This window comes from Caretta caretta, chromosome 4 (genome assembly GCF_965140235.1).
Source record: "Caretta caretta isolate rCarCar2 chromosome 4, rCarCar1.hap1, whole genome shotgun sequence".
In the NCBI taxonomy this organism is placed as follows: domain Eukaryota; kingdom Metazoa; phylum Chordata; order Testudines; family Cheloniidae; genus Caretta; species Caretta caretta.
Window position 1 is genome coordinate 72,977,107 of NC_134209.1, and position 26,603 is coordinate 73,003,709.

The following is a 26,603-nucleotide window of genomic DNA, read 5'->3' on the forward strand; positions in this document are numbered from 1 at the left end:
GGATTTTTTATTTATTTTTTTTTCTGATTGAGGTTTAATTTGGAGGGATTATTTATTCGTTCATTCACAGCTGGCATTGCGCTTGAGTATTCATGTCCTGTCAAGCACTGAATGCTATGTATTATACACACACATCTGTGTGTGTGTGATTTTGTATGACGCCCCCTCCTTTCAGAAATGATGGCTATCCCCCGTTTGCCTTAAACAGAAACGAAATCGTGTAGCTGGTCCGATAGCGGTTTGCCGATGCAGGCTATGCACGTTATTAAGAGACTCGCATCTCTCTGGCGTGATGCAGAATCAACGGCTCCCAACAAATAACATGCCCCTCTGAGACAGCTGACTAGAAGAGATCCACCGCCCCAGAGCGAGCGTGCATGTAGCTGCCTCTTTCCCTGCCAGCGAGAATAAGTGGCTCCCAAGCGATGCGATGCCCAAGCGTCAGTCCCCTGAAGCTGAAGCTTCCCACTTTGCAGCACTGATCTGGTCTCTTGTTGTGTTTTATGTGTGTTTGTTTCCCTGCAGGAGGGTTGTTTCCGAGGGGTGCTGATCAGGAATACAGTGCATTTCGGGTAGGGATGGTTCAGTTTTCCACTTCAGAGTTTAGGCTGACGCCCCACATCGACAACCTGGAGGTAGCCAACAGCTTCGCCGTCACCAATGCTTGTGAGTACTGAATGCTGGTGTCATTCAAATAACTGTGGACCGGACTGCTCTGGGGGAGGCGTGAGACCGCCTGGACCCCTTTCTCTCGTGTTCGGGGGAGGAGGGGAGCAGGGACGCGTGCGCACTGGGAATGGGGCTGTGGGAGAGGGTGGTGTGCGGGCTGTGCAGTGCTTTGCCCCCCGGGAAGCTGTGGGGGCAGGTTTGGGAAGAACGCGCCCGTCTAATGGCGCTCCTCTGGCGATGACTTTGGGGCTTAAAGGGCGCCTCCCCCGCGGATGGCACACACTGCTTTACAGATGGTCCAGGTTTAAAATGGTTCCTTTTCTGCTCTTTCCATACATTACATAAGCCTGGCTTACTGCACATGGCGTGGGACCATATGTTCGCTTTCCCAGTCCAGTTGGACAGGCAGGGTCAGCAAATTAAACGCTCCAGGCTGAGCTAGGAGCTGTTGAGCGGAGATCCATTTAGCTCTCCAATTAATCAATTAAACTTAACCAGGAGAGCCTGCTGCCCACGAAAGCTGTGCAGTTCTAGCTCCGTGGAGCGGCGGTCCTGACTTCCGCCTTGGTGTGGTACAGCACAGCGGTGCTCTGACAAATAAAGCAGGATGTGCGAGGCGATCGGGAGCGGGGGAAGCCAAACGCGAGTGGATCCGCTCGGGTCTGAGCATCAATAGCTAAATGAGACACGGATCAGCCATTTTACTGTTTGCAATTCTCCATATTACATCAAGTTCTCCCTTCCTACCGTTACCCCAATAATTCAAGCCTCTCTGAGGAACCCCTCCAGGGTGGCGGGGGGCACGTTAACAAAGAGACCAGCAAAAAGATGGGATTTTCGGGAGTAAATGCACATTAAGAAAGAGCCCGCTCACTCCCTGTATACAATCATTGCCACCTCGAGGGTAGTACTGTTGGAAAATTGATGCTTTCTTCCGACACAGACTCTGTGGTATTCTTATAATCTACTGTATTATAATTTCATAGGGCCAGAACAGCTGCCATCCCTTCCCATCCCCGCGATTTCCTGTATGTTTCCCCGTGTTCAGTGGTTTTGCAGCGGGCTCAGACAATAGGTAAAATGCCAGGGTCACGCGGGAAAATACCACGGTAAAACCAGCACTGAAAAGCCCCTACAAACATCGTTGATTGCAAGCCACATCACATTATCCGAAATAGTTGATTGAACGATTAGCAAATTTGGCTGAGCAGGTAGACTCGAGAGCCGTGATCATCCCCTCCTCTTAAAATCACAGGCAGAGACACGGTTGTTTTTCGTCTCCTTGGTAAAATAAAGATACACCAAGAAAACATAATAAATCTGCCTAGATGTATAACAAATACATCCTTTGAGCGGGGTATATGAAAATAGCTGGAGTCAGGGTTTTAGTCTTAGTGCGATTAAAAGAGAGAGCGATTCCTCGAGTAAAAAGAAAAGGAGTACTTGTGGCACCTTAGAGACTAACCAATTTATCTGAGCATGAGCTTTCGTGAGCTACAGCTCACTTCATCGGATGCATACCGTGGAGAGTAAGGTGCTTTGCAATAACGTATGCTACAGACTCATTTGGAAATTTTATCTAGTGGTGTATGTGTGTACGCAACGATTCCAAGGGATAATTTTACGCCCATATTTTGCATTGTTTCAGTGTCGGAGGATTGTTTAAACCTGTGCAATATATGGAATGAGAAAGGCGCTTTTAAGTTCTGGGAATGAATTATGAACGCTCAGCCTAGCCTGTGAGATTCCCTGATTGTACACTGGCGGCGCAACACCTTTAAAAAAAAAAAAAAAGACAGGGAGGACTCCCATTTAGGTGCCTGCCTAACGAGAAAACTCATCTCAGATCCAGCCGATTGGAGCTACAATTTGTCATTCTAACTTTAAGGAGAAACCGTGCGATACAGAGTGGAAAACCCAAACAACCGTTTAAAAATGACAATTGTAACAGATCCAGGAGCCCTAAAAAGGCACACCTGTCCATCGGGAGCATTAAAAGCTGTAATTTGTTCCCCATGCTCCAAATGGCTTCCGACATAGTCTCCGGCTTTCAGTCTTGCTCTCCTACCGCATCTGTTTGCGGTGAAATGAGTCCACTGCAGAGACACCGTTTACAAGGACAAGCAGGCAACACACATGGTTACTAGCTCAGGAAACTGACTTCCCCTTATTGTACACTACGAAGAGAGCATTGCATGGTCACACTGAAGTTTCCCTTAATTCTGCGTGTAGGCTGCATACTCAGCCACAGCCTCTCATTTTTTAATTTGTCCTTAAAAAGTGGGAATGAAAGAAGAAAGTACCCTTTTAAAGAAAAACCTTGCTGTTATCTTTGAATACGGGTATTAATGGCTGGGAACAACAGATTTACTCCAACAGCCAGCTAGTTTCATAATTTTATCGCATTAGTTATTTACCGTAATGTGAGAGAACTGCCCAATTTATTTAATTGACGAGTTCTCAGCTCATCAAATATCGTGCGAGACTCTAGGGACTTAGTACTATTTCTGGGTAGTATTTTCAAAACATTTTGTTGGAAATTAATCAACTGAATCTAGATGTTCCTTAAAATTCTAGTCCTGGCAAAATTCAAGGTCAGCCTGAATGATTGTTCTGTGTTTTCATGCTTTTCCACTCTCAAGTCAATGAACTCCTGAATGTGATTTATTTAAAGCAGCACCAGCGATTTTCCTGTTGCTAACAATCTCTAACGGCAAACATGGCTGCTTTTCAATTTCTTCCAGAAAGTGGAGGAATCCTGCTTTCCTTAATAAACCACAGTTGATGTTTGTGCCTGACTAGTTCTTGAGCTTAAATATCTTCCTCCAGACAACTCCTACAATATTTACCGGACCCCTGGAGGGTTTATGAAAGGCTCTTACGTCATTAAAGAGCTGATATAGGCTTTCAGCGGGCTCTCCTTTTTCTCTTGTCTTTCTGTGTGTGGCCAAATCCAAAACTTCCATTTTCGAGCGACTTGCAGATTGGGGTCTAGGATAACAGCCCGGTCCATGACAAGCTAAAGTGAGTAAAGTAAGAGCAGGTAGTGTCTCTCAAGTCTATCACAACTGACTGTTTAGTGCAGGTATCCTGTTGGATCTGGATTGAATCGAGAGGCACATACTAAAAATAATTAGAAATAGTACTTCTTCGATTACCATCCAGGAAAGGTTTGTGATTAGCCAACAGAGGATACTGGAGACCAGTATTTGCTGGGCCAGATAAAAATTAGTAGTTCGTTTAGAACTGGAGGTACTGAACATTTCAAAATTAGCTTTTTTTCCCCCCCATTACCGTTTCCACTACCTCATCTTATGAAATTCGTTCTTGTTTGAGAACTGAGGTTCTGTATCTGGTTCTCTCGCAGCTTGTTTTCTTGTGGTGACCTACAAAGCATCTTACAGGTGAAATAAAAGTGATATTGGAAACTGCTGCTGGATCTTTACCCAGGCATTCTACAATATAGTCAGGTCACCAACCTTGCTTAGCAGAGGTGTTCGTCTGCTAGTTTAGCCCACGCCTAAACCAAAGTTCAGTAAGCTAAATGGACAATCATAACATTCAGGAGAAACCGTTACTATTCAAAGTAGTCATGGCAGTGACTGAATAAAACAAAATGCTGTTCCGACCGCTAGAAACTCTACCCAGTCATTGTAAAAATGGAGTTCTGCAGCTTTAAAAGTAGGTTCACAGACCGAAGACAAAAATGTCAGGCATAGATTAGTTTCAGAGGAACAGCCGTGTTAGTCTGTATTCGCAAAAAGAAAAGGAGTACTTGTGGCTCATGCTCAAATAAATTGGTTAGTCTCTAAGGTGCCACAAGTACTCCTAGGCATAGATTAAGCATCCAGCAGATGGCAGACTACTTCCACCAACAGTCAGCCTTTCCAGTTCCTCTTTTTCCAGGTGAAATTGTTGAGAGGATAGGAAGTCTTACTCAGCGTTGGGTACCGATTTTAAATGTTTGTAAATCATTCTTTTGAAACAGAGACACGTTTCAGAAGTTAGCACACACACAGACATATCAAACCCCAATATTAGACCGTAAGCAAAGTACTTCCCAAAATAACTAAAGGAAACCCAGGACGCAGGCTGTTCAAAAAGTGTTCTTAGTTAAAGATCGTATGTATTATTGAAAACATTTAATTGCACGTAAATACTGAGTCTACAGACGGAACGAGTGGCTTTTACACAAAGCAGAACTGTTTAAAGCATTACGTTCCCATACGCACAAACAAAGGAAGGAGGCTTGCGAGGTTGACAGTTGTCAAAACAGGCAGCAAACAGTCCGGTGAGTGAGTCCTTCTGATCGGTAGATGATGACCAAAAGGCAGATGCGTTGGGAGGGAGGCTCTGCTGAGGGTAGCACAGGTTGCACTAAGTTGTGTAACACACACCGCAAGCTGCCGTTTGGGAGGGTTCATTTTGGTCTTTAGCAAATACTTGAGGGCAGATCTTCAGCAGCTGGTGTCAATCGAGTAGCACCATTTCTTTCATGCCGGAGGGGAGGCTCTGGTTCGTGGTTTTCATTGAGGGACTGTGCAGCCCTGACGCGGATGAGACCAGTGTGAGTGGTGCCCAGGAGCCAAGAGTACAGTCTTTCTCTGAGGGGGAAGCGCGCTAGAAGCAGCAAATTTCGATGCGCATAGGTGATTCCAATGACGTAAATCAGGGAAAGAAGTAAAGGGGAAAGGAAAGTTACAAGGTCACTACAATGCACCACAAACTGGTGTTTGGGAGATTTTGGCTTTTAACAGTTGTGACAAGGTTACAGTATTGGCGGTGATCTATCGCGTAAAACTGGAGGTTATCCAGAAAAATGAACTATTCGTCCTTCAGCACAGTATAACTAAACCCAACGCAACTGATGAAATCACTCCTCATCTACAATATCAGGAATAGATTATATTGTGTAATTACATCAAAACAGAAAACAGCTGAGGTGATGAACCTTGACAATCTTCCTGTAACCCTTCAAACACTAAACGGTACCAGTTATTTTGTGAACGCTGATTTTTTTTTTTTTTTTTTACCCTAAAAAGAGATTTGAGTCCCTTCAAGAGAAGTTTCCTCAGGGTAATGTAAAAGCTCAATAATAGTAACAAGTTATTCATAAAGTAGCCTGGGCACAGAGGTAATATATGTAAGATCTTGGAAGTTTAATCTTGCTGGCTCAAGAGGGGGTTGAGCATTTCCATTTTAAATCAAGTCTTCCAGCTCTGCAGGGTTCACTGCACCATGACATTATGAGAAGGAGTTGCTGATTCATGCATAAATCACAGTTCCTCTCATTATATCATCAACCAGCAGCTTTGAAAACCTATGAATGTCTAGAGTATTGAAACCTCTGAAGGAGAGAGGTATTCATGGCATTTGGTTTTCTAGCTGTTTTGTACTATAATACTACAGATGGAATTCTTAAGAGAATCACCAGTAAAAACATTTCAAAAATAAATAAATTAAAAAAACAGACTATCCCAGGAAAGCAAGGAGAGATGTATCTGTGTTTATGTGGAGTAAATATACTCTGGACCAAAAGGAAATGTATTGCACAATAATGGTTTTGTTTTGTTTTTTAAGGAGAGGAGAAATCTGTTCAGTAGTTATGCTTAGGTTTGTTCATATTTTCTCCTGTTAGTTCTTTTTCATTTCTTTTCCCCTACATACCTCTACACAGGAAAGTCACTTGCTTATAGTTAGAATTGACAAGCTCCAAACTGTACCTACCATAAAAATGATGTAAAAATATCTCGGGATTTTTACATCATTTTTATGGTAGGTACAGTTTGGAGCTTGTCAATTCTAACTATAAGCAAGTGCTATATGCTATATGAACTGTCACACTTCTCACACTCCCAAATAACCCCTCACCTTCCCTCCCCCCCTCCTTTTCACTCAAAATCAAGAGCTTTAGCAGACTTTAAAATACTTTAAAGTTCTTGCTGCTGTTGGCCTTACAAAATTAAACCCAGGACACTTGTTCCTTGTGATAGTTCCCTCCCTGCTGTGTCTGTTTTCTCCTTGCTGATATTTAAATTTACATACATAGAGCCATGATCCAGAAGTTGGGGAGTTACAGATAAGTGACATTTTTGGTTTGGCAGCTTGACTTTCCAGATTTTCATTGCATGATTGCATAAATCTTGTCTGTGTCTTAAATATACGTCCTATTTATATTTGTGAAGATAATTAAAATAAAACTAAGTACCAAATGAGCTGGGTTTAACTGCTAATCATGAGATACACATCAATTAAATCTTTACTAGTCTCTAAATATTTTAATGAATGATCATTTTACTTGTCATTAAATAACTACTGAAATAAATTTTAGTTCCTTGTACTTAGTAATATATTTATTGTATGAATTACTAATTACTATAATAACTAATTTACATTGGCTTTAACGGGACTACTCACTGTGCATAAAGTTAAGCATGTGCACAAATCTTCGCATGATCTGGACCTACTGCATGAACTGGGGACTGATCTAAAGCTGTTGAAGTAAATTATAGTCTTGCTACTGATGTCAACAGAGTGGATCAGATCTCGGATTATAAGGATATATTTGAGAATTAAGAGGTGTGTAGCTGCTACAGTTCTACTTGCACAGTTGATAATTGTTGAGGGGAAACGTTTTTGATTAGTTCAAGATTATTAACGAAATTGAAGGTATGCTATTGTTATGTCAATGTGTATAATTTAATTATCAGTAACTTTCTTCTAGAACTTGTCATGTCTACATCTTGACAGAAAAAGGTTTATGGTAATGATAAGACCATTTGTAAAATCTGAGTGATTTTACAGAAAGTTCCAATAAGACCAGTTATTTGATACTGAAATGGTTGGGAAAATACTCCATAGTAAAGTTCTCACATGAATGCAACTAATAAGTAAATACTTGGCTTTGGTGTAATATAAAGAAAAAGCAGAAAATTGTTTAAACCACACAGTAACTTTCTGAATAATATGATTCCAGAAGCCCTTACAAGAAAAATTACCATCTTAAGTCAACCTTCCAATCTCTATAAATCAGCAGGGAGCATGAATTACCAATATTTTATTCTGAAGGCTCTGTCCTGCATTCTTGAATAGTGCACACTGGCACTGAAGCCAAAGCCTGTAGGATGAGGCTCAAAGTAATGTTGAGAAGAGGGTTGAATAGGTAAATGCATCACACACATGTTGATTAAGTATTGTGCTTCTCATACAAGAACGCCTGAGTCAAAAGATTTTTACTTTATTATATTTTTAAATTGTCTGATACCTAACTTGTGGTACCTACAATTATCTGGTATACAGTGGCCAGCATCACAGTACTGTGAGAAATTATATTTCTAGAAGACCAAGAATTAGGGATTCACTCATGTACTTTTCTACAGTTGTTCTGCCCATGGTGATTTTATTCTTTTGTGTCACATAGTTTACTGAAAACTGGTTTCAGTGTTGCAGAAGGTTTGCTATTGTAGAAATCTCTCATGTTATTTGAAATTAATGTGTTTTGTATCAGCATTATTATTTTGTTTTAAAACCTTCAGGTTTTACTTTAAAAAGTTAATTAAAATTGTACATTGGTTACAAATACATGTTAGTTTTAAGCTAGTTAAAATTGAAAAGGTACTTTGATGATAAATAAACAGTCTGGCGTTTCATTAGTGAATGCTTTACAGTTTATTTGAATGGAAAGGAGAGATGAAAAGAACTAGGCAAATACAGTGAATGCATATTTTAAAAAAATCACCTGTTAAGACAATACATACTGTGTAGCTCTATTTACCGCACTGTATTTCTAATTTGTAATGTGTACTTACAGAGATATGGATTATGCTGTTTTAAGTATTACTTCTAATATCTACGCTTCATTTATCTTTTTGTCTGTAGCGCAAAGCTGCTTTGTGAATCACTGATCAAGGGGAATACGCCCTCTTTTTTTTTTTTTTTTTACTTATCCCTAAATAAATCTTTGACATTTTGTATGCTTTTAAGAAACTTTTAAGGGTTTTCTTACCTATACATCAGTCAGTTTAAAAGGGAAGTGTATTTGTGCCCTAAAGTTTCCAGTTGGAGAATGAAGTCACTGAGTAAAGCTTTTGGGGCCTGATTCTGATTTTATTTACACTGTTTCAGACAGTGTAACTCTATTGGTCTTCAGTATGCCTTGATAAAAAGTACAAAAGATGTAGTAAAGAAAAGACTTTCACTAAGAGTTATTAATTATTCTCTACAAAATAAGGGTCCAGTTCTTCTACAGTAGCTGACATTGAATATCATCTTACGCCACAGCCAACCTTGTAGAAACTAATGACATTGCTTTTTGGGTTAAGGTACTATATTCAGTGCAATTAAAGGTGGCAGGATCAGGCCATAAGAAATTTCCTTTATTCTATATCAGACCAGGCTATTCAGCGCTATATTAGCAGATTTAACTTGGCATGGGATCCTCTTGCATGTTTGTTTGATGGTGCTGTGCCTACAACTGAATTCTCACTTGAATTATTCTGTGAATAGCTTAGTGTGCACATCAGAAATGTATCTTCATTTGTTAAACACTGAAGTTAAATTGGTGTAGATACCAAAAAGAAGAGAAAAATGGCAATTTCCCATTTGTGGTCTAATTCCATGATCCTTTTGCTGGCAAAATTCTCACTGAAGTCCATGAGAGTATTTACTTGTCATGTGCAGTGTAGGGGGAATGTCAGTAAAAATGTTCATGTAGGACCAGATTTTCAAGTTTTCAGAATACGCAATTGGTGCTAGATTTTCAAGAGTTCTGCACTCAGCAGGTTCTCTTTGTGACATTCATGGCTCAATATTAAAATAAATTCAGCACGAAACATGCTGAGCTCTTTTGAAAATCTGGCTACTGATTTTGGTGCCTATGTGAACACTGATCTCTCTTGAAAACCTGTGCCACAGTTTCTGTTTTGTTTACCAGTAGACTGTAACACCCTTGAAAACTTATAAATGCAGTTTCTTTCATAGACAGGCTGATTTGGCTTCAAGTCCACTCGAGGCAAGGATACTGAAACTGAGACAGTACATAAAATGCTCACAATAACCAGCATCTGATGAAGTCTAGTTGCTTGCTCTATTATCCCTTTTCATTTTAGTCTCTGATTGAATTTCAGTTACATAATACTGCATTTTCTCATATTACTATAGTTAAGAATGTCATCTCAGCATTTTTATTAGACATTTTATTTATAAAGAGTTAAAATTTTGACCCAGGCTGAAACGGGGCATAAAGATATTTCAGCCTGGAAGCAAATTGTTTGATTTTATTTCCTTTTAGTTGATTTGAAAAATAAAAGGGTTTGACTCTAAAGTGTTAAGAATGAAAAGCAAAAAACAAAACAGTCCATTAGGTAATGCTTTCAGTTGCCTTTTTACCACCTCCTAGAATTTATATGACTGTTGTTATTGAATTACTGAAGTTTTGCAGTCCACTAGTGCATGGCATCAAGCATCATTTAGTGGCCTGTTTGAGATGGAAAGAGAAGGAGCTACTGCACGTTCAAACTAACCTTTTTCATAAAAAATGCCATTTGTTACTTTTTAACAGGATTAAGGGCATATCCAGCTTCCTTTTCCAAGGCTGAGAAAGGCCTCTTGGTAGTGGGACAGGATAGCCCTTCTGCACAGGTTGTGAATGTGCTTCTCAAGGAGTATGCCCTCCTTATATGGTGCAGAGCCCTGCTCTGTGAGTGGCAACACCCCTCTGATGGGAGGGAAGGAGGAAAGACTGAGGCATGGTGGCAGAGGGAAGGGATGGGGGTAGGGCTGGAAGAGCCACGGTTGTGCAGTGAGAGGATTATTTAAGGGTCTTCAGAGGTTACTTCAGTTGCTGAGCTAGAGTGTGGACAATAGAGTAGCTCTGTAGCCTGAAGAAAGGATTCTTCCCACGGTCCACCCCACTTTTCATATGTGTCCCAATCCCTGGCCAAGTTATGCCATCCAGGCCATGGGCTCTGGAGTTGTTCCTTGGTACGTGTATGTGATATTTGTCTAACTCTGCTCTGTGCCCATAACACCAAAAAGCTGTTATGATCGGTCATTTCAGTGATGCACAAAATAGGGATTTAAACCATGTGAAGCTTTTGCAATCAGTTGGATCAATAATCTGCCTTGTAAAAAGTCTCCAACCACATTACCATATAGACTCCAATGGCTCATTTGGAAGTGTTAGAGCCAGTTGCTCAGTGGGCCCAGTGCTTCAAACTTTTGACTGTGGTGAGACTTGAGGGTGCTGAGCTGCTGCTCACTGGAGATTCTCCTCTCTTCATAGGATTGGGCACAGAGTTAAACAAATCAGATATTTTTTGTAGAAATATCATGAAAATCATTGAGTAAATTATTCAACCAACAAATACTAACTGACCAGCTTTACCCAGAGTGTATAGTTTTAGTTGCCAACTTTTAATGAAAGATTAAGACTTATTGATGATGCAAGTGATTTTTTTAAATAGTACTAAAAAAGAGAGTGACAGATATAAAAAATAAGGGAATAGAGCTGAGGTGCTATGCCATAGGTTGTGAGTTCCAGTGACAATACCTTTTTAGTATTATAAAAATGCTATCAATTTTTATTTCAATCATTTCATTATGTCTGGTCAATATTTAAGTGTTATGCCTAAATGCTATAGCTTACTTTGTAATATGGACAGGATTACTACATAACCAGATGAGTTCATCCCTGCAGGTGATCTGATAATCTGCAGTATGAAGCCAGCAAACTGAGGGCCTGATTCTGTTTCTACTGAAGGCAATGGCAAAGCTCCTGTTGACTTCAGTGGGAACACGATCAAGCCCTAAGTGCATGTAGCATGAGTTTTTAGTTTTCCAATCTAGTCAACACGGTAGATATGGCAGACTAGTATATTGCAGTGTATGTGTAAAATGGAGAAATCTGAACGTTTTTAGAAAATTGTACTAAAATATTTGGCCATTAATCTACCTTTCTTGACAAGAAACACTGTGGAGGATAATGAGATACTCTAGCTTACGTGACCCAGGATTCCAAGTATTTCAAAGCACTTCTAACATAGTTTCTTAAGAGGAAGTGTGGACATACTAGCAGGATTGTTAAAATAATGTAATTTAGCTCAAGTATGTAGCTGAAACTGTGTTAGTAAAGGTTTCAGAGTAGCAGCCGTGTTAGTCTGTATTCGCAAAAAGAAAAGGAGTACTTGTGGCACCTTAGAGACTAACCTAAGGTGCCACAAGTACTCCTTTTCTTTTTGTGTTAGTAAAGCCATTTTTGAAAATGGGTTTGATTTCTGCTTGTGTAGATGAGTCTTAAAGATGAACAGCAAAGCAAAGATAATGTTTGTTTCCTTTCCTCCTTTACATTTTACCTTTAAAATAATATTGTCATGATACTTATTTTATTTAGTCAATATCTATGTGAAATGTAAAAAGGAAATTACTTGCAGGATTGCTTAAACTGGCTCCATAGAAAGTAGCAAAACTCCACTCTGGAAATAACTGTGCACAACTACATACTACTAGCACTGAATTTTCTAGGAAACAGAGCATTGTAACATTTGTTTGGAGGAAAATACAACTTTATTTATATTTATTTCTGTGTGTGTATGCCAGTGAGTGAGTGTGTGTGAGTGTGTCTCAATTTTTGGAAACTCAATGTAAAACGCCTTAAAGGGGCCACATTTTCAGAAAATTCTGATCAGCCATGCTCTGAAAATCAGGCTTCCTTAAGGTATCTCAAATTGGGCACCCAAAATCACTAATCATTTTGAAGATTTTAGCTTTAGTCCTTGTAAAGTAATATAATGAAAAGGGAAATCAATTTCTGAGGCTACCAACTATGATATAGTTTATTCAAACAATCTGGGGCAGATCCTGAACTGATGTAAATGGTCATAGGTCCATGGATCTGTCCCTCTGTGTAAATGTTTTTTCTTTATTAAAATCTGTAATTCTAGTGCAAATGTTTTGTTGACTATAAATTGACACTCTAAACTGAAATAAACAACACTAATATTGTGACAAAAGCAAATACATTCAAAGGCCATTCTTCCTGTGTTTGTCAGTGTGACTTGGTCTTGCAGGGATCTCAGATGAGAGAGTTCTATGAAATGTGCAATATTAAAGCCCAATGGGATAAGTAAAGGATTTGATTGTTTTTTGTAGGTTTGTGTCACCTGGGAAATGTTTCTTAAAATATTATGTAGGATTTTTTGTTTGTTTCTCTAGACTACCATCAAAGATAAAACAATGGGGCTATTGTTATGTCTTGGTTCTTGCATGTTACTTTAAAGTAAATTTAGTGGAACAATATAAAACACATACACATCTTGAATATTAAGATCAAGTAGTAAAACTATGTATTCAAACTATGTATTCTTTGGTTAAGAAATGGGAAAGAAAGTCTTATTTAAAAAAAATTATTCCCGACTGGTTTGAAAAAAAAAATCCCTACTTAAACTATGAATTATGGGATAAATTTTAGTCTCACTTATGCACGTGTGACTCCCATTGACATCGATTTATAATTACAATTATAAAAAGGTGATGCTTGAGTTACTGTTAAATATGCTATTTCCATCAAACTAAAAACACCCCAAATGACATTTCAGTGCCATTGAATTAGCAGTTGCACGGCTGAAAGTATGAAGATATGCCATAATTCATAGAACTATCAAGTCTGAGGGTGTGTTACTTTCAGAATGATGTTTAGTGTGATGATGAAAATAGTATCTCTACATCCCTGCAAACACATAGTGTTGACTATTGGGAGCTCAGAAGCTTCCTGAGATTGCTTTTTTTTTTTTCTGACACGATTAATTCCTATTTGCTGTGACAGGAGTGGATCATTCTAGACCATAATGTCTTTTTTGGTTGTGTCAAATAAATGGTATATTCCACAGAATACTTTCCATCTGTGACAACTGTTTGGAGTACCATTTGAATCATGATGATACTTCTCTTCCCATTACCCTTTATCCTTTTGGAGGTGACAAAAATGCCTAATTGCTTCTGCTTTAGGAATTTTGTTTTCCACTCTGTTGCAAAGTAGGTGTTTCTGGCTTAGATGTGGACCCACGAATACTGTCATGCTTATCAGTATTACTTTCATTTTATGGTACACTCAGACTAAGCACTGCTTAATCTTTTCTGCCTCCATTTCTGGGCTTTATCTCGTCAATATCCAAAAGCTTTCTAATAACCTGCATTGTGTAGTGTGTGATATTTCATTCTGACATGGTAAATAGAGAAGAAAACATTTCAGCATGTAAAAAACCAAAAAATTTCAAACTGAATCTACACTGTCAAAAACCCATTATAACAAAATGAAGGAGTGGGGGAGAACTTTGCTTATAGGTTGATCTTCTTTCCTTTCTGTGAAATATTTTTGACAGCATTCACCTGGTTTTGAAGTTGCCTGTTTCACCTGTTTGTACTGTTTATCATATTTTCTAGCCTTGAAAACAGTAGATCATGTTGCAAAGTCAGCTTTGTTAGTCCAAATATTCCAACGTGAAAGAAAAGTGAACGCTGTTGTGAGGGAGCCAGGTGTTACACTGTTAGATCTGCTTTATAACCAGCCATTAAATCTTCCCCATTCATTGTTCTCAAAAACATGAGCTTTGCTACTACTACTTTGTTGTTTTAAAAGTTTGTGAAAATAATAGTATTAACTCTCTAGTTCTGATTCACCAGCGATTCTTTATGGAGAAATTTATATCTTGCAATTTTTCAGGTTGACCATTCAAAATAAATAAAAGTTCTTTTCAACCTTGTAAGTATCCTTTGAAACTTTGAGATGCTGAAGCTCTCACTGCACCCAGAAGCAGGTGTGACCTTTCTGTATCTCTTTTGGTAACTACTTAAAAAAAACCAAAAAACCCAGACAGTTACAACATGTCTCTGTGTTCCTTGCTCCCTCCTTCATTGCAGCTCAAACATATGTTTTGGAGGGTAGTGGTCTGAATGTTTAGTTCTCCCTCTTGTTTCAAAAAATCCTCCTTTCCCCTTTCTGGGCTCTTCTACTCTCCTCTGCCCTTGACCAATACAGGCCCCCAGAATATTTCCTTCCTCAGGGTTCTTAGGCAGTAGACCATTCCTCTACCCACGAGTATCATTTTCAACTTTCCCAGATTCAGGTTCAGCTTCAGCAAGAAACTTTTCATCTAGCTGTAGGAATTGATTTTGCATAGGCACCGGATCAACTGGGTGATGGTGATGGTAGTGGTAGTGAAGGAGCTACATAATTGAGTATTTTTACATACGTTTAACAGTGTAGATCTTGACATCTCATGATCCCCCATGTAGCTCCATAGATGCATTAAATAGGACATGAGAGGAACAATATAGCCTCACACATCTTCATAAGTGAGAGGTGCAGTTGTCTACCGCTACCTTATGGGAGCACTTTGAGAGTAAGGTTCTGAGTCAGATTAGAGCATTTCCAGGCAGTCCTCCAGATCCTTAGGACTATGGGTCAGGTTTGGATGGTCTTTAATATTAGTAGGCCTTCCTGTTGTGTGAATCTCAGATTCTGAGAATGAAGATGGGATGGTAGCATTACATACTTTCTATGAGGTTATCCCTGATTCTGTGATCTTTTCTGTGAAATAGGCAGATGGTTCTTTGTAAAGTGTGTGAGAGCTGAAAATTAGGAGGCTATCTCTACTTAGAAATAGTTTTTCCTTTTGTGAGGAATTTTCCATTTTCTATACTTTGTGGATTCAATCTAGAATGGCTGCCATTGGAGAGGCTGGGCAGGACTGGAGGGGATATCTTTTCTAGGGATGTTTTGACCATATTTTTTCACTGAACATTTGGAGGTACTAGTGAAGATTTTAGACTGTAACCACTGAATTTTTATTACTAATTATTTGTATTACCATAATGCCTAGAAGCTCTAGTTATAGATCAGGAGTCTAGTCATAGACCCTATTGTGCTATACAAACACAGAACAAAAAGAGCTTACAATCTAAGTATAAGACAGGAGACAACGGATGGATATAAACAGATAGGTGAGGGAGTACAAAGAAACAAGGCGACAGTATTGGTCACATGATAGACTGTGGTCTCAGTGCACCAACCGCTGTCAAGTTTTTTTTGTTTTTTTTTTTTTTAATAGGCATCACTGCAAAGGAGAGCTTTGATGTAGATGAACCATGACAAGTAGGCCAAGTTCAGCAAGGAACTTGTACATGAAGATTGTTTTTCCATCCAGTCCATCTTCTTTGTCAATAATTGTAACCATTTGATCGAAGAGATCATCTTGGCACACATTGTCATTTAAGTCTTTGGAGTTCAGATTAGTAACTAGTCCAAAAGGATGGCCACCCACAGTCACTGCAGGGTTGAAAGAGTACTCAACTGTGGCCTGTCTCAGTGGTGGTATCATTGTGTTCAGAGGAAAAGCTATGAAGTCAAAAACCTGGTAGTTTTCAGGCACAAAGAGACACAGCAATAATATTCTCTGTCCACTTACTGGTGAAGCCTATCAGAAACTTTACAATGTTGAACTCATATGCTCATATCTTGCAAAATCAAGTAGGAAAATATGGGATCCATTGGTGTTAAATACTGTAGATGCCTCCCAAATGGAGGTGGGGTTCCAGTTCCCTCTAAGGAACAGCTGGTACGCCCTTAGCCCGGAAATCATCTCTTGACACTGTCTGTGGAAGATTCCCTATCTGTGGCAGATTGTTGAGAGGGCTGTGGAGAGGCAACTTTGGTATCAGTTCAAGGCCTTGGATCCCTTCCAGTCCATCTTTAGTGCTGACCATGGAGGAAATGACACTGTTCCCAGGAGCTGGTATATCCTCCTGGTGATGGATAATGGCCAGGTGGCTATACTGACTCTCTTAGATCTCTTAACATCATTTGATACTATTGCCCATGAGGTTTTGTTAGCTGTCCTGCAGCCCTTGGTTGAGGCAGATATTCTTTTCTCTTCAGTAGGTCTCAGAAGGTGATTTGGGGAAGTTGCATGCAAGAAAAATCTTGTAGTGGTTTTTGCAAGGCTCTGTTTTCTCATTCTCCTTTCAACATCTATGAGTGTCATCATGGAAGTGGTAAGGAAATTCGGGTGTGTGGTGTCCTTAATGTGAAGAAGATATACAGATTTTCCTTGTTTTTTCTGTATCTGGACAGTTTAGTATCAGTGCTTGACCAGTGCCTGGCCAAATCTGGCACTCAGATGGCTGAGACTAGGCCAAAGTTCAGCTCAGATAAGGTGTATTTGACCTTCATGGTTGGGGGAAGGATTTGATGGCATAGGAGGAGTATATTTCTCCTCATTATTGGGATTTGTTTGCTGTTTTTCTAGGAGGCTTTTATTTTGAGAGTTCTCTTGGACTTCTCCACTCCTTCTTCACAAGAAACCTGGTGATATCAGGGGCCAAAAAGGCCTTTTTTTCACCCATGTCTTCTATTTACAAACTTTTCTTGTAGAGCCAGACTTAGTGATAGTAATCCATGTCTTTGTGACTTTTAGGCTGGGTTATTGCTCTACCTGGGGTTATTGTTGTACCTGTGACTTTTAGGCTGGGTTACTGCCCACATTTTTAGATGGTATTAGCCAAAGGCTAATGATACGCCAGTTCTAACATGATACGCCAGTTCTCAGATAACTGCACTGGATTCCTGGTTTCTTCTGGATGCAATTCAAGGTGTTAAAGTTGATCTACAAGCTTTGTTTAGCTTCACACCTGGCTACATGAAAGACCACTTCTTCCCAATGAGCTGACATAGCTGTTATATTCATGGGCATTTAAGCTCACAGGACCAAGATTTAAATGTCTGCGGGGTGGTGGCAGGACATTTTCTATGAAGGGTTCCCAACTTTGAATTCCCTTTTCCGACTAGTCTGATGGAGCCCAGTGACTTTAAACATAATGCCCATCTCTTCTTAAGTATTTGCTCCAGGGGTGGGTTTGAGATGGGAGGAATTGTTTGCATTTCAGGTTTTAGTTATTAGATGAGTTCAAAACTGTCTGTTTTGTACATTTTGTTCATGTAGACACAGCTCACTTTATATATCAATCAACAACTATGCAAGATCTCCACAGTATTTGCACACAGTCAACAAATATGTGTGTACACATGTAAGTGCTCCATTCCCAGATGGGGAGTTAACAATTTTGAGGGCATTTTGTTTTGTGGACATGTTTTTTACTCTGGGGATGACTGGGCACAAAGGGTGCAAGTTATATCCCACTTTATGCTCCTGTCCTCTTCTTGCTGACAAACAGAATACAGTATGAATGGCTTGCTCTTTTTTCATTTGCTGTATAGAAAATTTAGCAGGGTTTTAAAATAACAAAATGGATATGATCAGGCCAAACTCCCTGCATAATACATTCCTCTCTTGCACAGCACAAGAAGTGAACAATTTGAAGCTGGTGTGAATAACTGTAGCCATTTGTCACGTAACAGGAAATGGAAAAAAAACAACAACAAAAAAGTGTGTTTTTTTTTCTTTACAGGAATTGGAATAACACCGTGATTACCTAATCTTATGCAACTCTCAGGGACAGTTTGATTTTTTTTGTATTTGTTTGATCTAACTAGTTCTGACAACTAACACAGACCAAATCCTGAAAGGTCCTATGCATCTACAACTTTCATTGAAGTCAGTGGGAATTGCCAAAGTTCACACTTCACAGGATTTGGCCCATACTTTCCCATCCATTTTAGCTGTTTGATGTGTCTGAAAACATTTAATCTAGTTTTGAGCCACACACAAATATGAAAACCAGAGTATATAGAAAACATTTTTGTGTTTTTAAATAACAACTTTGCATGAGGAGTGCTCGAGGGAATTAATTGCTGCATGCATGTGGTTTGAGTAGAACTATGGCATAAACTTTATAGTAATTAAAATTATCCAGAGTGTAAAATCCATGGTCCAGTGCAATGTCTTTATTTCTGTGTTGTACAGGGCAGAACATAATGTCAGCACTTAATAATGATTAGGGATGTGCAATCTGATTTGGTTAAATATTCAGTAAGAATTCCCCTGAACCACTGTTCATTCTTCATAGCAAACGCAAACTGAATCTTTCTGAAGATTTGAAAATGTGTTTTGGTTAAGGACAATTCTATTCACCATGTTTGGCAAATAGAGAAGATCTCAATATGCCTTTCTCTCTGGCCTACTCAAAACTGTTCCTCTCCAGATAGTCTGTACCTCTATCCCCTCTTGTATATTTCTCCAAGAATTTCCCTGTCTGCTTTTCTAATGCCCATTTCTAATCTCCCCAGAGATTCCCCTGACTGTATTTTTCTCACATACGTAGTACTAACTATATATCAATCTTTCCCTCTATATTATCTATCTCTGTTTCTCCTTCTTCCCCACTCCTGAGTTGCACTCTCTCTCTCGCTCTCCCCCTACTCTCATTTCCCTCTGTCTTGCTCTTTCCTGGCCCTTCTCTTCAAGATACCTAAGATCCTGGGGCCAGACAGGTTAGCCATTTATACAGCCCTGTATGTAGCTGCAGGTGTGTGAGAGATGCATCAAAGTGCCCAGAACCCAACTACTGCTGCCATTGCTGGGTTTGTAGTGCTCTCTTTCCTTCCTCCCCCATTATCACCCACATTGTATAATTTTTTAAACATTTTTCATGGGGAAAAAATAAGTTGAAAAGTTTCAGCTAGATCTAGTTGTAGTTCTACCTCTTTTAGTAGAACAATGGAAACTAAACAACCAAAATTGCCATCTCCCAAGAATGTGATTGTATTGTTTCCTGATCCTATGGAAGATAATGGCACAGCTCTGTCAAGCTACTGATTTCCATAAAAATATAACATTTTAATGGTATTTCTAGAAAAATTTCAGTACTAATATTTTGGTAAATTTTTCACAAGCTACTTGATGAAAAAATTACCTCTGCTTTGATGTGGTGGCAAGACTCCAGCCTAGTCAAACAAAGAAAAACTTTTTTTTTTAGCTGTTTGAGTGGTTTAGGATGCCATTCTACAAACCTCACTGCAAGGCTTCTGTTCTCCTGACTCAAGCAACACATGTTGGGTGATTTTTGTCTGCTGGTTAGGTGAAGTTCATTTGATTAACTTCATTAAGGTTGGAGGAGATAACATAAAAGTGTAACCCACTGGCATATGAGTGTTACAAAGCTAGAAACGCTGCATTGGGACTAGAGCCCAGAAATCTGTTTTATTGTTGACTAGAACAGTGGCACATGTGGAAAGTCTGTCAGCCTGTATTCTTTACTTGCCGAACAATGATGGCCAGAATCATCCACTTAAGCATCCAAAAACAGCCTGAACACCATTAAGGTATTCTGAGCATTAAGGTATTCTGAATATGTTTTTCTTCAGATTAGCTAGTCAGGATTTACAAGGCCCAACTATGGGTTGTTTAAGACAAAAACGGAAAGGGGAGAAAGGCTGGTCTGGATCTGGGTAGCTATATGAATGAGCAAAAACCATTTGCCAGAATTCCGTACTTGCCAAATTGTACAAATGTTTATGTATGTGTATTTGGTATGCAGGTGTTAGTAGTAATTTGCCTTATTTTGAAGGTGTAAGTGGTGCTTAGGGCACATAATGTTCCTTTATTCACCTTCTGTGAGTATTCTAGCAGATTTGTACAGAAATAATGTTCAAGAAAACAGAATTTTAAGTTAATAGTCACATAATTTGAATTTTGAATTTGTGACCATAAGTATTATTTACACTGAGAATCATATTCTGAGAGTTCTGCTTATTCAGTTAGGGAATCCTAAGTTCTGGTATTTAATAACTCTGCAGGTGTGGAAAGGAGAGCTTTATAACATTGAGAAAGACAGACCACACTTAATTCTTGTCTTAGAAGATACCAACAGGTTGGATCTTAAAATAACATTTTAAAAAGCTATTTTAAAGGTAGGTTTTTAGTGTTTTAGAAGTTTATTATGGCTCCCCTTTGAGCTCGGTCCACTTGGAACTATGTCCTTAAACCTGGAGGAGGAAAATTTCAATAAGTAATGTTCTAGAATATTTGTAAAATAGCTTGTCTATGCTATATAAAAGAGTTCATGATACTATATTTGGTGTATTGTATATTTGGAGCATGGAGAATACATGATGTGATGACATGGTAAAACATAAAACCATGTGGTGGCATGGTTTTATCAGCACTCATTTAGGATAAACTCACTTGTGAGAAGTCAGATTCTTTGGTTAGTTTTGTTTATTATTTGCTGTGACACTCATGAGTAACCAACTCATCCAAATGAGTGCTGAAAACATATTGTGTGTAAACATAAATATATAGTGGGTCAGATCCTTAGCCCCACCAAGTCCCCTTTGCACAATTCCTGTGCTATCAAGGGCACTTAAAGCTATCCATAATGTGTGCTCCACTAGTATACTAGGGATTCTCCTGGCAAAGCTTAACTGGCTCTATGCTGCTACTTCCTGATTTCTCTCCCAACAGCATAGGAGGCATGTCAAGGGTGTGCAAAGGGCAGGAGAGAGGGAGTGACATGCTGGAGTAGCATACTATTCTCTGTTGATTTTTGTTGTCATAACAGCCCCAAGGGGGGCAATCCCTTACATCCTAATGCAATGAAGGGCGGCTTGTTCTAAGATGTGCCAGCAGCCAAGCCAAAAGTGGCCAAAAGCCATCTCTCCCCACCACTCCCTTTATATGATTAAGCTTTGCTCAAGTGCATCAGGAAATCTGGCCAAAATGCATGTTCTGGTTTTGGTGTTCCTGTTAAACATTATTGGAAACAATCGCAAAAATACAAACATATTTAACAGATTTATCTTTGTGTTTATCATAATGGAGAGAGAGCACCAACATAGGACACAACATTTCTTTAATAATAGTTTATTAAATCTTATTGTGGAAGCAATATTCCATGATATGTTGCATTAATTTTCAGTTTTGCTAATATGCAAGGAAAACTCACTAACATGGAAAAAAAATTGTCATGTCATCAAGAAAATCTGATTCACTTTTATGACAAAAAATTCTGAATTCAGTATGATGGCTCCTTTAGGGAAACTGGATGAAGTTTTTCCTGTGCTTTTCTGGAATCGTTAATTAGTGTTACCTTCTAGCAATAAATTAAGGTGGCATTACGAACTCCAGAGCCTGCTCTGGATGCTCATGTTGCCAATTTTAATCCATGTCTAAGATGTAGACATGATCCTCTTTCTGAGAGAAAAAAATGTATTACTATTTTTAGAGCCCTCCTCTGTTGTTTGCCTTGCTGTGTTTTACCTTGCAGTGTATTAACAGAGGGGTGAAACATTTGATATGAGACTAAATACTGCCTTTTTAAAATCTCAGCAAGTATGGGAAAATTATTTTTTGCCTTTTGCTGGAAGTTTTGAATTTAGCGATCACAATGATCTATAATGCTGTTTTGGATTTATTATGCTCCTCCACCCCCAAAAGATGAAAACAATGGGTTTGCTTGAGAGGTTCCGGCTTAGAGCTTGGCATCAAAAGCCTTTGCGTGGGTGTGTGAGTGTGTGCGTGAGAGAGAGAGATTGAGATGGGCACTTATGTTCTTATTGTTTGTCATTTTTAAGGTGGAACCTTGACTTATAATTTCTGTGCTTTCTTGGTTTTTTTTTTTGTTCCTTAGAATTGAAACATTCTTTAAAATCTTTTCAGAAGGGCTGGTGAGTTGACTCCCCCTTAATTCCAGTTTAACCAAGATTTTTTGCATCAGAATTACATTGCAATCTAAAACAGCAATCACTGGTGCAGAAAAATAGCTAAAGAAAATCTTTGGCTGGCCAGTAATAGATTAGTATTACTGTTGGCCATAAAACTGAGGGACGTTTGTGCTGCTTCTTAGATTCTCCAGAAGATTGTTCCACAATTGTGCACTGGATGAGGTAAAGCTCTATCTCCTACACAAACAAGCTTTACCCTTGCAGCAAAGAGTTCTATCGTGCCTGAAGAATGGAGTTTTCTATTGCAGTCCTCCTCTCAGAACTTGAAGTGATTTCTTAGGTATCCCAAACCCAGATCATTAGGCACCTAAAAGATGATGACTGAAACTTTGAATTTTACATAATAGCCTATGGGAAGCCAGTGTAGTGAGCGGAGGACAGGTCTGAAGCGCTTGTGCTAACTTGTGTTCCTAAGGACAAGTGCTCATGCATTTTTGTACTAGTGTAGTTTCCAGGTAAGTTGCATAGCAAAGAAGTGTGTTTTCAGTTACAGGTTATTGTCCACCAGGTTGCAGGTTCCTAGCCAGCAACAGATGTTAGAATGTGCAGATGCTGCTGTGTGAGAGCTTAGAAGCTTAGAATCCAGGAGCCTGCTAAACTGCAGATTGATTTGACCAACTGGTTATCCCCAACCAGGCAGAATTCCCGCTGAAGATCAATGAGACTTTTGCCTGAGAAAGGACTGAATGAAATATGAGAATTTGCCCCATATATTTTTATAAATATATTCTCTGATAATAAAGATGAAAGGAGATTAGAAAACAAGTGACATTCACTAAAAGCAATGAAATACACATTTTACACTGCAAAACTGTCGATAGCATAGACATCTCAATATGAAAATCAGAGCAGGGCTCCAATGAAGCCATTGCTTCAGGCAAGCTGCTGTCTGATGTTACTTAGCCAGATGAAACCATATCCAGGAGACCATCCATGGGATTAAACACTAAGCAGCATCTCATTTATTAAATAGTGCTCTCTGTGTGGAATTGTCTCTGTCACAGTGTTGTGAAACAGACTGATGATTTCAAATGCTTTCCATCCTCCATTTTCTACTATCCCTACTTTCTACCTCCAAAGGTAAAATTGAAGTAAAATATACTCTCTTATGCATATATTCTATTCTTAAGGTGGAATTCACCCTTGTGCATAGGTCTAACATATGGCCTATATAAGTGGAACTTAACAGGTGTATAGACCTTATACTGGAACTTTCACCCATAATGCCTAGCATATATGCAATTAAAGCTCCCATTAATATTAAGGTGACCCGTTCATGTAAATTACCCACAAATATAGGAGAAATCCCAACAAACTGATGCTGAAAACTAAAGTCTGTGCACTGAGCTCTTTTTATTAGTAGAATTTTTAACTGTGCAGTAGTGATATCGCAATTAAATCCATCTAACAGTGAATGAAATCCTGCCCCACACCCTGTTCTTTATCCAACCCACATGAAACTGGAACTTTGCCTTTTCTGTTTTGTTTGAAATGGAAATGTCTCAGCATAAAGTATGAATCTTCTGAACAGTGACAACTTTTTCTGGCTTGCCCCTCGATAAAGCCTTCCTTCCCTATTTTTAATAACTGAGCAAGAGTAATTTCTTCCTCAGAGCTTTACAACTATATGATGGGACAATGTCTAAATATGGAGAGTCTCAGACCAGGAAAAAAATCAGTTATTTTATCCTTATGTCAATTGCAGCATTGTTGCCTGTACATGCCTTGTCTGCTTGAATTTATCCTTCCATAAGCTTCCAGGTCTTTGACTCCAGGCATGTAGGAGTAAGCGGGTGCTGTGGACCTGCTTACTTCCCCATCCCAATGATGGGTGGGTAGGACATAGGCAAACAGCTTTAGCTCCCTGCCTCCCCAACTGCTGCTTAGCAGAACAAAGCCAGAGCAGAGGGGTGGCTGGGCCAAACTGAGTGGCACTGTGAACTCATCTGCAAAGTTGCAACATCGCTCACTCAAACTGAGTCATGACAGAGGGGCAGAGAGGCCAAATTTGAGTGGTATGGGGGTGGAACACTGAAGTACTGACTAGGATGGCAGATTGTGTTGAGTGGCCTTTGAATCTAGTCTTCCAGAGCCAGGGTACTTGGTTTACTGCACAAAATTGCTAACATCCGGTGTTCCAAAATCATGAGTGAGGTCCCAGTCATAATTTTAAAAAACATATTTTGGAAGCTTATTTATTTATTTATTTTGCCTTCTGGTGTTGGAGCATTTAGATTCACATTTCCAAGCTTTTCTCATAACCAGGAGAGTCAGAAACTCACTTAAAAAAAAAAGAAAGAAAAAATGCTGAGATTTCACATTGTAATCTGGTTCCAGCAGCTGGGACTTTGAGACACACCAAATATTCTGAGACTCAAATTGTGAGAGCTGACAGTCACAGTTACAGGGTGACTTTTCTTAGGAATTCATCAAAACTGAGTGATAATTGAGCATGCATTCTTTTTTTAGTATGTTACCAGTAAAAAACTGAAATGTTTCCTAGTTGGTGCTTTAATCAGAAATTGTTTCTCAATGGAAAATAATATTTGATACAAGCAGAGGATGATTTTTGCCCCACCACACAAGTAAAAGTGCCTGAAAAACATCACTTTTAAACTAAATTGGTATCCTGAAAATTTGAATATACAATTGCATGAAACATCTGAAAAGGAAATTGCAATGATTTATTTATACATTCGTAGTATTATAGTATTTACAGAGTAGTGTTTGTAAAGATGCTAATGATGTTTATTGCCATTAATTTATGATAAACTTTTAAAGAATTGAAAACAATCTCTGTGGTGAAAAAAGCTCATTTTGTAAAAATGAGTCACTGGTCTTGCATGCACAGTAGGTATTTTTTGACATTATGTTAGTTTTGCTCAGCTAAAGAAATAACATATACTTTGGAATTGTCGGTGTTCAAATAGGAATTTAGTGGATTATCGTTTTCCATTTATCTGTGGCTTCACTGGCACATCATACAGACAGTATCCCCTTCCCTTTATCCAAGTAGCAGCCTAAGCCTTGGTCTATACACAAAATTGCACTGGTTTAACTGAAAGTGCATCTTCTAAACTGATTTAAATAGTTGCAACTTTGTTTGGATACTCTTATATCAGTTCAAACTGATGTAAGCCAGGTTCAGATAGACAAAAGAGCATCTACTCAGTACTTTGCACTAGTTTAACTAAACTAGTTAAACTGGTATAATTTTGTGTATAGACCTGGTGTAATAGTAACAGTTCCTATACATGTGAAATTGTGAAAAGAGAATGTGCAAGATTCATTAAATTTTTGCTGATTTCAAGGATTGGAAGGAATTGGTGAAAAAATATTTTAAAAAGATTTCACACACCACAACATTAACTAAGTAATTCTACATAAAGTTGGAATAGACAGTATTTTATTTTTGTGACATCAATAGTCCAAAAACAAAGAGTGCTAACAGCTACTCCTCCTTTCCATATTTTCCACTGTTTTTTCTCCCCACGGGAAATGACTTCATCCATATAAAATTCCTTATGATTTCTGATTTACACCAGTTTTTTATTTGCGACTCAGTTTCTGAGCCTCATAACATAGCCACTATTCTTCCAGCAAAGGAGCACTGGGATGAATCCAACTATGTTTCCTTCTTATTGAATTGAGGTGTTATTGAGCAATATAAGATGCTCTAACCAGGTGCTGTGCACACTGTTTTGGCAATACTCCCAGACCCTTTCAGTTCAGGGGGTAAGAAACTGGTTTCATAAATCTAACCCTGGTCTCTAGCCACTTTAATGCAAAGCACTTCCACTCAGTAACTAGCTTCTCAATCAGTTGACGTGACTTTAAACATTCAAGTATACATAAAAACTATCTCATAGGTACTGTGAAAAATGGTGAGTTTGCTGAAATATAGAAAAGAAGATGCTTCCAGCAATGGTAAATGAGGTTACAGAACTTTAAACATTCTTCTATTAAATATAGTACATTTCATTTACTTTTCAGAGTTTGTATTAGTAGTCATGTTAAAAATGGAAAATCACATTCTCATCGGCTGTAAATCATCATAACTCCATTCAGGTTAATTGACCCCAGATTCACATCAGCTGAGAATTTGGCATAGAAAAAAATATAGGCATTCTGAACTGTACCTGACCTGTTGTTTAAATTCATGAAGACATAAATTCTATTTGACCCAAATAGTATTCCCAGCAGCGCTTATCTTCATTACATATTATATAACTGAACAGATATTTTCAGATATTTGTCTAGT

The 26,603-nt window shown here is 38.8% G+C and overlaps 1 protein-coding gene across 6 annotated transcripts in view; it reads left to right on the forward strand.

Moving 5' to 3' along the window:
* Positions 1–26,603, forward strand: part of GRIA2 (glutamate ionotropic receptor AMPA type subunit 2) — a 112,192-nt gene that overhangs the window by 429 nt on the left and 85,160 nt on the right. For all 6 annotated transcript variants that reach the window (XM_048847503.2, XM_048847500.2, XM_048847498.2 and 3 more), the window contains exon 2: positions 526–666. In XM_048847503.2, coding sequence (XP_048703460.1) covers positions 526–666 — 141 coding nt within the window. The remainder of the gene's footprint in view (positions 1–525; positions 667–26,603) is intronic.